This window comes from Sceloporus occidentalis, unplaced genomic scaffold, assembly GCF_023333645.1.
Source record: "Sceloporus occidentalis isolate IW3139 unplaced genomic scaffold, rSceOcc1.0.p SCAF_64, whole genome shotgun sequence".
NCBI classification, from domain to species: domain Eukaryota; kingdom Metazoa; phylum Chordata; class Lepidosauria; order Squamata; family Phrynosomatidae; genus Sceloporus; species Sceloporus occidentalis.
In genome coordinates this window covers 2,732,978-2,745,000 of record NW_028317044.1, presented here as the reverse complement: position 1 = coordinate 2,745,000, position 12,023 = coordinate 2,732,978, and the positions used below count along the sequence as shown (strand labels likewise).

Genomic DNA, 12,023 nt, shown 5'->3' with positions numbered 1-12,023 from the left:
ATATATAGAGAGAGAAACAATATATATATAGAATAAACATTGATTGATATAACTATATATATATATATATATATATATATACAGTTATATCATTCAATGTTTATATATTATATCAATATATAGTTACATCAATCAATCAATAATAGTCCCACTAAGATACTGGACAATATACTAGATACTAATAATATACTAGAAGGGTCTGTGGCTGCAGAATAACACACACACACACACATAACTGTGGTCACAGACCCTTCTAGTATATTATTAGTATCTAGTGTATCCTCTAGTATCTTACTAGGACCAATGTTTTTGGCTCCTCTTCTCTGTCTCCGCAGCCCAATCGCTGACCATGTCGGGGGACCTGATGGCCTACGAAACCCAGTTCTTTGGCTTCACGCCGCAAACGCTGATGCTGCGGATCTACATCGCCTTCCAGGACCACCTTTCGCACATCATGCTGGTTGCGGAGGAGGCCATGCTGAACAAGCTGGGCAGCGCCCATCGCAGCATCACGCCTTCCCTCGTCCGGAGGGGCACCGAGCAGTTCTTCTCCTTCATGAAGGAGCGTTTCGAAAGCCTCTTCGGACAGATCGAAGAGACCCTCCTGAGGACAGTGCTCAGCCTCCCAAAAAACGTCCTCCTTCCCGAACACCAGGTCCAAGAGAAGTTCCCTTACTCCGCCGAACAGTTTCAGGAGCTGCGGGACGAAGTCGGGCGGCGAGAGGAGCGGCTCAAGGTTGAAACGCGCGCTGAATGCGCTCTCCGGGAAGAGCTGGAGGAGCAAAAGGCGGTCCAGGCGCACCTCGAAAAGGTCCTGCGTTGGTTCGACGGCCTGGACAGCGTCAGCCGGGAAGAAGGAGGCGGCAACCTCAAGGAAGGCTTCGAAGCCTTGGCGAAAACGGCCGCCAAACTGCGCGACGTCGTGCGGGAAGTGGAACGGAAAATGGACCAGTTGGAGAAACTGTGATGGCGGAAGGAAAACATGAAGGATCCCTCCTTGCTCCTGTTATAGCCACCAAATCCATTTCATTGCCTCTCCTCTCAAAAGTATCATCATTTGCTAAATGCCCAGAGCATCAATGATGCCCAGAACACACTGCAGAAATAATCCGGTTTGAGACTCCTTTAACTGCTCTGGTTCAGTGCTGCAAAATCCTGGGAACTGTAGTTTGCGGTGGCACCAGGGCTCCCAATTGAGAAAGCTGAAGGTCCCACAAAACTACAGCCCCCCAAATTCCCTCGCATTGAGCCAGGGACGTTAAAGCGGTTTCAAACTGGATTATTTCAACAGTGTGGTCTGGACCTTTGCAATGGCTTCTATTACCACAAAACACCGTTGGTCAGAAAATGCATGACCTACTTTGTGTGCGCTTCTTTCAGGGACCTCAGCATCATTTGTAAGAGGCATGTGCTGCAGATGTGCATAGCTTGGAAAATGCTCTTCTTTTAGGCTGAGGGATTTATAGGAGTTGTAAACCAGAAGTAACTTTCCAAACTTTGAACTGTATTCTTTATCTCCCTTCCCAAATCCGCCTCTATTTGCATCCTATTAATACTCTGACTATGAGAACTGCTACCTACTAAACTTGTTGGATCTGTAACCACAGAGTAAGTTGTATATACCTAGTAAATTAGATTCTTTGCCTTTCTCTGGGTCTCTGAACCATAATAAAAATTAAAGGATGCTTTCGAACATGTCACAAACCAATGGGACTTATTTTCCAGACTTGGAACATGACTAACACCAAGACCATCTTCCAATGACCACAAGCGGATTACGTTTCAGTAGCTAAGCGGAGGAGGAAAAGGTAGCCTTGGTGTGGCTATTGGTTAAACCAGGAGCATGGCCGCTTGTGGCCCTCCAGGCGTTGCGGGACTGCAATTCCCATCAGCCTGCAATCAGTGGAGAGGAATAGGGCCTGGAGTCCAGCGTGTGCATGGACACAACTAAGTGTAAGTAGAACGCAACCTACTAACGGTAGGCCACAAAAGAGCAGTGGAGAGGAAGTCTAATGGTGTGTCTGCCGTTAAAAGTAGCGTCAAAGAGCTTTGACTACCACAGTGCTATGGGATTTGTAATGCTGTGTGAGAGATTGAGCTTTCCCTGTAGAACTGCGATGCCCCCCTCAAACTACAAATCCCCTAATTCCATAGCATTGACCCATTTGGAGTTAAAGTGGTGCCAAACCTCTTTATTTCTGCAGTGCGGAGGAAAGGGCACTCCTCTTGTTGCTGCCATAACTCCAGTTCCCAGCGTTTCTTTAGGATATGTGGGGATGGTGGAGTCTATTTTTCGGGGAGGCCATAGCTCCTCCGCCTCCCAGAGTTGTCTTCCCCAGCCTTGGAGCGTTACAGACGAGACGGAAAGCATCTAGTTTTGCTCCAAGTTCTTAACTTAAAAGGGGATTTTATTTGGGGGAAATAAAGGTGTGCATTTAGTTATGCAAATAGGAAAAAAGAAAAATCACAGCTTCGACCCATTTAACTTAAAACAAACAACCGAGGACACTTTGTACAGTTATATTACACGGTGTGTATCACACACGTTCCTTAACAAGACACTTCTTGGAAGAAGAAGGAAGATTCTCATTGCAGCGTTGCCTTTTTGCTGGAAGGAGCAGCAGGTTACAAAACGATAGCCCAGGAATCGCATGCCTAGAAAGGAGAACAGAGGAGTGAATGCGCCGTTCTTGGGTTTGCAAAAGCGACCCTGTCTTTTGAATCGATGCAGATACACTGTGAAGTCGAAGGCTTCCATGGCTGGCATCTGTAGTTTTTCAGGGCTATGAGGCCATGTTCTAGATGTCTGACCTTTTGCCAGCATCTGTGGCTGGCATCCTGCCTGCTTCAAATGGAGGTGGCACTATGATCGATTGCACACTCTTTAACAACAGGTATTTTTCAGGTGGTGGTGAAAGTCAGTGTGATGGTGTTTTGAGCATTGGACTATCCCTCTGGTGGCCAGGGTTCGAAACCTGGCTTGGCTAGGAAACCCAATGGGTGATGCCAATGACAAACTCCCTCTGAAGAAATGTGCCAAGAAATCCCCATGAGAGGTTTGCCTTAAGTCAGAAATGACTTGAGAACACACAACAGCAACAGCACAAAGTTGACACAAAGGGCAGAGGAAATTGTGAGTTGTGGGCACACAAACACACATCTCAGGTCTTTTTGACCCAATGCTGCTAACAGCCAGCAACAGAAAGGTGGGGTATCCATTGATTAAATGAGAAACGAGTGAATCTGGAACCAACAGAACCCAAGCATATAACTACATTTGTCCTTTCATATTCACTAGGGTTAGGGGCACAAGACCCCCGTGAAAATGGAAAAACCGTAAATAACAAAAACACCATGTTTTTACCTGAGAGGACACCTCTCTAAGAGTCTCTAGGTCCTCCGGTGCAACTCTGTGGTCAACGTCCAACAGACACTGACCATAGGACTGACCTAGAGATGCTACAAAGGCCTAGTAGAGTATTCTCTAGGGATCTCTAGGTCCTCCAGCACAACTCTGTGGTCAACCTTTGACAGACACTGACCATAGGACTGCGCTGGAGGAGCTACAAAAGCCTAGTAGCGTATTCTCTCTAGGAATCTCTAGATCCTCCAGTGCAACTCTGGTCAACGTCCAACAGACACTGACCATAGGACTGACCTGGAGATGCTACAGAGGCCTAGTAGAGTATTCTCTCTAGGAATCTCTAGGTCTTTCAGTGCAACTTTTGGTTCAAGTTGACCATAGAGTTGCACTGGAGGACCTAGATATTCCTAGAGAGAGAGCATATTAATCAAATCCATGAATAATCAAAGCCACAAATATGGAGGGATGAGTGTACTGTGAGAACACAGGCTTCTTTAGATCGGAAATGGCCCAGACGTATTTGCTACAAAACAGATACTCACCCGACAGCTCATGAGAAGGTTGGCGTCTCTTTCCATCCCGTTTGCTACGGCAAATTCAGGGCTGTAGTGACAATGCTGGCTATGCTCCGTCATGGCGTCTTCCAGCAGCGAACGGAGCTTTTCTTCGGTCATCTCCTAAAAGAGAAGAGAAATTGGGTCTCAGTGCCTTGGATTCTGGGAAGGTCAGCGGCACAAACTATGCGCAGTCCCTCCTCAGAGAGTGGCAACCTCTAACTGAATCCAATGGTGGGAGAAAGGAAGGATATAAATCCTGGAAATAAAACAATAAACATCTGCTTACCTGCGTGGCAATGCGCACCCCACATGGACACGCAACCAAGTGGCTCTTCACACAAAGGCCGTCCCTAGGAAACAGGCAAACTTTGGTTAACAAATCCTCTCATTCAAAGGAGTTGCTTTATGCCCACCCAGTTCTTCCATACTTTATTGTAGGGCCCGAAAAAGTATTCGTCACTGCAGTGGTGCAAAGCAAACGAACATGTGTCCGCCGCAACCTCCCAAAAAGGCATTAAATTGCCTTTGAACCGATTCTAGGAATTGGAAGTGACTTAACGCCTACCAGCGTCATGTGAGAAATTTATGTCAAAATGTGTTTATGAAGACTGGAAATTGTAAGCCACTTCGATCCTCTGGGAGAGGCGGCATATAAATAAAATGCATTATTATTATTATTATTGTTGTTACTACTAGAAAACGTGTGGCTGGAATGAAACAATGCGCTTCCCCAGCACTGGGTTACTTGTCGAACGTGACTTCATGACACCAGCATTATCGTTCCCGACGTAACAAGTTACAGAAGACCTTTCATTGCTTGTGTGCCTTCAAGCCATTTCCAACTTAGGCCAACCCAAAAGCAAACGTATCCTTGGGTTTTCTTTGGACGGGGGGTTGCTATTGCCACCCTCTGAGACTGAGAGAGCATGAGTTGCCATGGCTCAGCTGGGACTCGAACCCGGGTCTCCCAGTCCAACATCCAAACCATTACAACCATGACAGGACATTCATCCCCCCAAATTTGCGGCTTTGATAATTGATAATCACACAATTGATTAACATGCTCTCTCTAGGAATATCTAGGTCCTCCAGTGCAACTCTATGGTCAACTTGAACTAAAAGTTGGACTGAAAGACCTAGAGATTCCTAGAGAGAATACTCTACTAGGCCTTTGTAGCTCCTCCAGCGCAGTTCTATGGTCAGTGTCTGTCGGACGTTGGTCACAGAGTTGCCCTGGAGGACCTAGGGATTCCTAGAGAGAACACTCTACTAGGCCTTTGTAGCTCCTCTAGGTCAGAGGAGTTGCCCTGGAAGACTAGAGGTTCCTAGAGAGAACACTCTACTAGGCCTTTGTAGGTCCTCCAATGCAGTTCTATGCTCAATGTTTGTCGGACGTTGACCACAGAGTTGCGCCAGAGGACCTAGGGATTCCTAGAGAGGTGTCCTCTTAGGTGTTTTTTTATTTACGTTTCCCCCCATATTCACGGGGGTCTTGTGTCACTAGTGAACACGGAGTGACAAGTGTACTGCTATGGTCTATATTCAAAATCTGGAGGTGACTGGCAAAAGCCTACTCCCAGCTCCTCCACCTTACCTTCGACAGACGGGGCAGATGATCCGGTGTCCCATCTCCAAGTCCTCAAGCATTGCGTTAAGGCATTCCTCATCAAACCGCAGGCTTTGATGATATTCCTCCAGGACCAGCTGTTCTGAAAGGAGAGCAAGAACCAGAGATCCTCACCAACAGAAGGGGACAAAGAGAGGCAATCCTCCAAGGTTACACCAAGGGGACTTACCTTGCAAGATCAGCTCCTGCTGGATCTCCTCCAAGATGGCCAGTTCAGAGTCTTCGGACGTCTAAAGAGAACAACAATCAATTGGTTTTGTATTCTGCAAGGCAGGGGCAAGGACTGTAGGGGCATTCGGATATTGTGGGATAACAGCTCCCAGCAGCCTGAGCCAAGGATAAGGAATGCTGGGAGATGCAGGCCAACAGCATTGAGCAGACTGCATAATCCCTTGCTCTGCCTTTGTTTAAAAGCAAAGAAAGGCCATAAAAGATGTGCATCAGGGATCAGCAACACAATTCAGATTGTTGGGCTCAACACTTGAAATCTCAGACAGGGAAAACCTGCATGTATAGTAGTTTGAGCATTGGACTACTAGTTAATTAGTTACTAGTTACTCTGGACACCAGGGTTTAAATCCCCACTCAGCCATGGAAACCCAGTGAGTGACCTCAAGCAAGTCACATTTTCTCAGCCTCAGAGAAAAGCAAATGCAAAATCCTCTCTTTGCCAAGAAAACCTTGTCAGAGACTTGCTATAGGGTTGCCATAAGTTGGAAACAACAACCTCAAACAGGCAGTCTTCAGCCTCAAGACTTATTTCTGCCACCATTCAGGGTGGCTCACAACAATTTAAACTCACTGTTGTTGTTGTTGTGTGTGCCTTCAAGTTGTTTCCGACTTTTGGCAACCCTAAGGCAACCCTATCATGGGGTTTTCTTGGCAGGATTTTTGGGAGGTGGCTTGCCATTGCCATTCCTGAGTCTGAAAGAGTGTGACTTGCCCAAGGTCCATCAGTGGGTTTGCAAGGCTGAGTGGAGAGGTGTCGTTGTTCTTCCCAGTTGTAATAAAGCACACTACACTTGTATGGATCGCAGTTTGTTGCTTCGCGTCCTACTAACCTGAGGGAACGCGTCTGGCTTCCTGAGAGATGGCAGCGGAGCATTGGATGACTTTAAGGCTTGCCACTCGGCCTCCATCACCTCCTGCACCAAAAGGTTGTTGTCGCTTGCCCGCCGAGCAGCCTCTCCTCCCAGATGACGGTATCTTTCCAGCAATCGGGCGCGGCTGCTTTTCAGCCTCTCCATGCAGCGCTATGGGGCAGAAGGCGAAGAGGAAAAAGAAAGGATGACCATTGTTCCAAAACAAAATGCACCAGAGCTTAGAAACATCAAGGTTTGGGGGAATATTTGCCCATAGGGGATCATTGGGGAATATTTGCCCATAGGGGATCATTGGGCAATATTTGCCCATAGGGGATCATTGGGGAATATTTGCCCATAGGGGATCATTGGGGAATATTTGCCCATAGGGGATCATTGGGGAATATTTGCCCATAGGGGATCATTGGGGAATATTTGCCCATAGGGGATCATTGGGGAATATTTGCCCATAGGGAAGCATTGGGGAATATTTGCCCATAGGGAAGCATTGGGGAATATTTGCCCAGAGGGAAGCATTGAGGAATATTTGCCCATAGGGGATCATTGGGGAATATTTGCCCATAGGGGATCATTGGGGAATACTTGCCAACAGGGAACCATTGGGGAATATTTGCCCATAGGGGATCATTGGGGAATATTTGCCCATGGGGAATCATTGGGGAATATTTGCCCATAGGGGATCATTGGGGAATACTTGCCAATAGAGGACCATTGTGGAATATTTGTCCATAGAGAACCAATGGGGAATATTTGCCCATGGGGAATCATTGGGGAATATTTGCCCATAGGGAAGCATTGGGGAATATTTGCCCATAGGGAAGCATTGGGGAATATTTGCCCATGGGGAACCATTGTGGAATATTTGCCCATAGGGGATCATTGGGGAATATTTGCCCATAGGGGATCATTGGGGAATACTTGCCAACAGGGAACCATTGGGGAATATTTGCCCATAGGGGATCATTGGGGAATATTTGCCCATGGGGAATCATTGGGGAATATTTGCCCATAGGGGATCATTGGGGAATACTTGCCAATAGAGGACCATTGTGGAATATTTGTCCATAGAGAACCAATGGGGAATATTTGCCCATGGGGAATCATTGGGGAATATTTGCCCATAGGGGATCATTGGGGAATATTTGCCCATAGGGGATCATTGGGGAATATTTGCCCATAGGGGATCATTGGGGAATATTTGCCTGTAGGGGATCATTGGGGAATATTTGCCCATAGGGAAGCATTGGGGAATATTTGCCCATAAGGAACCATTGGAGAATATTTGCCCATAGGGAATCATTGGGGAATATATTCCCATAGAGAATCATTGGGGAATATATTCCCATAGAGAATCATTGGGGAATATTTTCCCATAGAGAATCATTGGAGAATATTTTCCCATAGAGAATCATTGGAGAATATTTGCCCATAGAGAATCATTGGGGAATATTTGCCCATACAGAATCATTGGGGAATATTTGCCCATAGAGAATCATTGGGGAATATTTGCCCATAGAGAATCATTGGAGAATATTTGCCCATAGAGAATCATTGGGGAATATTTGCCCATAGAGAATCATTGGGGAATATTTGCCCATAGAGAATCATTGGGGAATATTTGCCCATAGAGAATCATTGGAGAATATTTGCCCATAGAGAATCATTGGGGAATATTTGCCCATAGAGAATCATTGGGGAATATTTGCCCATAGAGAATCATTGGGGAATACTTGCCCATAGAGAATCATTGGGGAATATTTGTCTATAGAGAATCATTGGGGAATATTTGCCTATAGAGAATCATTGGGGGATACTGGTCCATAGAGAATCATTGGGGAATATTTGCCCATAGAGAATCATTGGGGAATATTTGTCTATAGAGAATCATTGGGGGATACTGGTCCATAGAGAATCATTGGGGAATATTTGCCCATAGAGAATCATTGGGGAATATTTTCCCATAGAGAATCATTGGGGAATATTTTCCCATAGAGAATCATTGGGGAATATTTGCCGATAGAGAATCATTGGGGAATATTTGCCCATAGGGAACCATTGGGGAATATTTGTCTATAGAGAATCATTGGGGAATATTTTCCCATAGAGAATCATTGGGGAATATTTGCCCATAGAGAATCATTGGGGAATATTTGTCTATAGAGAATCATTGGGGGATACTGGTCCATAGAGAATCATTGGGGAATATTTTCCCATAGAGAATCATTGGGGAATATTTTCCCATAGAGAATCATTGGGGAATATTTGCCCATAGGGAACCATTGGGGAATATTTGCCCATAGGGGATCATTGGAGAATACTTGCCCATAGGGAATGATTGGGGTATATTTGCCCATAGGGAACCATTGGAAAAGACTTGCCTTCCTGAAGGCCTCCTTCCATGGAGGACCAGGCGGGGGTCCCTTGTAAAGAGCCCTATGCCTCTGAACAGGGCCCTCCATCTTCCTGGCTTCCTTCTCCGCGGGAAAGCCAACAGTCCCCGCCCCCTCGTGGGCTGGGGGCGTGGTCATGCCCAACCGCTCTCGCAAAGCACGCTGGCAAATGGAGTCCTGCCATGAAGGCGGCGCGCAAAGCAGGACGGGAAACAGAGGCCCACTTCCGGCGCTGAGGCAGTTGCATGATGGGAAATGTAGTCTTGTGGGGGAAGATTATGGACTTCAGCCGTCTTTTTTTTAATTGATTTTTTTTCCATTACAGAATCATTACACAATAAAGACTATTAATACATACATTTTATTACATTTTTCTTCTTTTTTCAATGTGATTTTCCCTCAATAAATATTAATGTAATAATATAATAAAATAAATATTAATAGACATTTTAACTATATTTTCCTTCTTTTTTTCAATTTGATTTCCTCCAATAAATATTAATATAATAATAAATAAAGGATGATAATAATATAACAATAATATAATAAATATTAATAAAGACATTTTACATTTTCCTTCTTTTTTCAATTTGCTTTCCTCCAATTAGGCATATTTATTTCATTTTATTTTATTCTATTTTTGTAGTACAGCGCTGTGTAAATTTATTAAATAGTAAAATACAGCAAACAAATAAAAATGAACATAAATAAAATAAGTGTACATAATACCAAAAAAAATGAGGAAAAATGATAAAAGTGTATTAAAAATGTCTTTATTGTGTAATTATTCTGTACTGGGAAAAAAATCAAATTAAAAAAGGAGAAAGATGGATGGAGTCCCCTTCTCTATAAATAAAGCTTAATAATAATAATAATAATAATAATATCATTACTTGAAAGAGATGGACAGGTTGCTTACCTGTAACGGTATTTCTTCGAGTGGTCATCTGCGAATACATACAAATGGGTTTCACTGCGCCTGCGCAGTGCTGTTCAGAAACTTCTGGAATCACTAGGCAAAGTTTACTTTGCAACATATAGAAACTTTTTGGCGGTAACTCCGCCCACCCGTTATAAGGCCCCTGCCTTCCCGCTCTTTTCCCCAGTTCCGCAATTTTTTCCGCCAAGCAGGCGATGGAAGAGCCAGTGAGAGCAGGACACTGAGGGGATGGACGGGTGGGATTTGTATGTATTCGCAGATGACCACTCGAAGAAATACCGTTACAGGTAAGCAACCTGTCCTTCTTCTTCGTGGTCTCTGCGAATCATACAAATGGGTTTAGACTGACAAGCTAAGGTCTGCGGCGGATGGAGTGTCCTGAGACCAAAGCTATGGTAAACCAAAGGTACATTTATTACAACAATAAACACCTTGAACCATAAAATGAGTCAGTCTCTTTGTTCTTGCACAAACCAAACATAGCAACAACATTGCTAAACCTGAGAAGGGGAGATAAGGTCGTGCAAGACCTATCCCAGTGAAATCGTGCAAAGCAACATTCAACAAAATGTAAACGCAAAGGCAGTATATACACAAATGCTGAAACACAACCATCAGTAGTGCAATCAATGCAACCCTGAAACCAACACAGCCCTCCCAAAGGCTGCGTCTCGAATGGCTCTGGTGTCCAACCTATAATGTTTGATAAAAGTCAGAGGTTGGGACCAAACAGCAGCCTTGCAAACATCCTCCAAGGGAATCCCCGATAGGAATGCAGAGGATGCTGACACTGCCCTTGTGGAGTGGGACCGAACCCTGCTAGGGAGAGGTTTGCCCAGGAGCTCATAGCAGAGGTGGATGGTACCGGCCACCCATTTGGAAAACCTCTGCGCAGACACAGGCAACCCTTTTTTCGGTACCGAGTAGCATTGGAAAAGTCTCTCGGACCGACTGGAGGCAGCAGTTCTGTCCAGGTAAAACGCCAGCGCTCTCCTGACATCAAGAGAGTGCAGGCTCCGCTCCGCATCCGAAGTCGGATTGGAAGCGAGGGTCGGCAACACAATGTCCTGGCACATGTGGAAAGCAGATACAGCCTTAGGCAAGAAAGTAATGTCTGTCCGCAGGACCACCTTGTCTTTGTGAAATCTCAGGAAGGGCTGGTCCCTCCGCAAGGCAGAGTTCACCCGCACGGCGGGCAGAAGTGATGGCCACAAGAAAGGCGGTCTTCCAAGTCAGTAGTCTCAAGTCCGCCGTGGCCATCGGTTCAAAGGGCTTGGATTGGAGTGCGGACAGTACCGCCTCCAAGCTCCAAGCCGGCGCCGGTACCGACACAGGAGGATGCAAGTTGGCACATCCCTTAAGGAACCCTTTCACCAAAGGATCCCTAAAAAAGGAAGCCCTCCCCCCGAATTGGTACTTAGCACAAATGGCAGACAAATAGCACTTGATGGATGCGAGGCACAGCCCCTCATCCAAAAGCGCCATCAAAAATTCCAGCACCACCGGAGTGGACACTTGAGCAAGAGACAAGCCCTTTCCATCAAGGAAGAGGTTAAACCGTTTCCATTTCAGGGCATAGGACCGCTGAGTAGAAGGTTTTCTTGCAGCCAGGATCACCGTCCTCACCGACTCCGGCAGGGCGGTTAGGGCTGTATCTTCCAGGCCACCAGCGGAAGGTTCACGATGTCCGGGTGCAAGATCTGGCCGTCCTGGGTCGACAGCAGGTCGGGACGGAAGTCGAGGCAGAGGAAGCATCTCCTGGAGAGGTGGAGAAGGGATGCGAACCACGGCTGTCTGGGCCACCACAGGGTGAATAGGATCGCATGCGAACGGTCCGCTGTCATCTTGGACACCACCCTGGTGATGAGAGGGAAGGGAGGAAAGGCGTACAGCAGCTCTCCCGTCCAAAGGAAGGCGAACGCGTCTCCGAGAGATCCGTCCGCTAGTCCTCTGGAGCAGAACTGGGGACAGTGGCTGTTCCACGCGGTCGCGAAGAGGTCGATCCGGGGGGTTCCCCACCGCTCGAACAGGTCGCTGACCGT

General features: G+C 46.2%; 2 protein-coding genes across 2 annotated transcripts in view; one reads left to right on the top strand and one right to left on the bottom strand.

Moving 5' to 3' along the window:
• LOC149287113 (protein MIS12 homolog) overlaps nt 1–1,670 on the top strand; it is a 2,455-nt gene extending 785 nt beyond the window's left edge. Inside the window, exon 2 of the mRNA XM_089493452.1 lies at nt 336–1,670. Within this exon, the coding sequence (XP_089349578.1) occupies nt 350–967 (618 nt within the window). The 5' untranslated portion in view covers nt 336–349 and the 3' untranslated portion in view covers nt 968–1,670. The remainder of the gene's footprint in view (nt 1–335) is intronic.
• A 718-nt stretch (nt 1,671–2,388) lies between these two features.
• LOC149287112 (RPA-interacting protein-like) lies at nt 2,389–9,405 on the bottom strand. Its single transcript, XM_089493275.1, has 7 exons — nt 9,030–9,405; nt 6,610–6,801; nt 5,718–5,778; nt 5,516–5,630; nt 4,208–4,271; nt 3,907–4,041; nt 2,389–2,655 (listed from the first exon to the last, which is right to left on the bottom strand). Exons 1-7 carry the CDS (start codon nt 9,177–9,179, stop codon nt 2,626–2,628), a joined length of 747 nt encoding a protein of 248 aa, XP_089349401.1. The 5' UTR covers nt 9,180–9,405; the 3' UTR covers nt 2,389–2,625.
• Nucleotides 9,406–12,023: the final 2,618 nt, after the last annotated feature.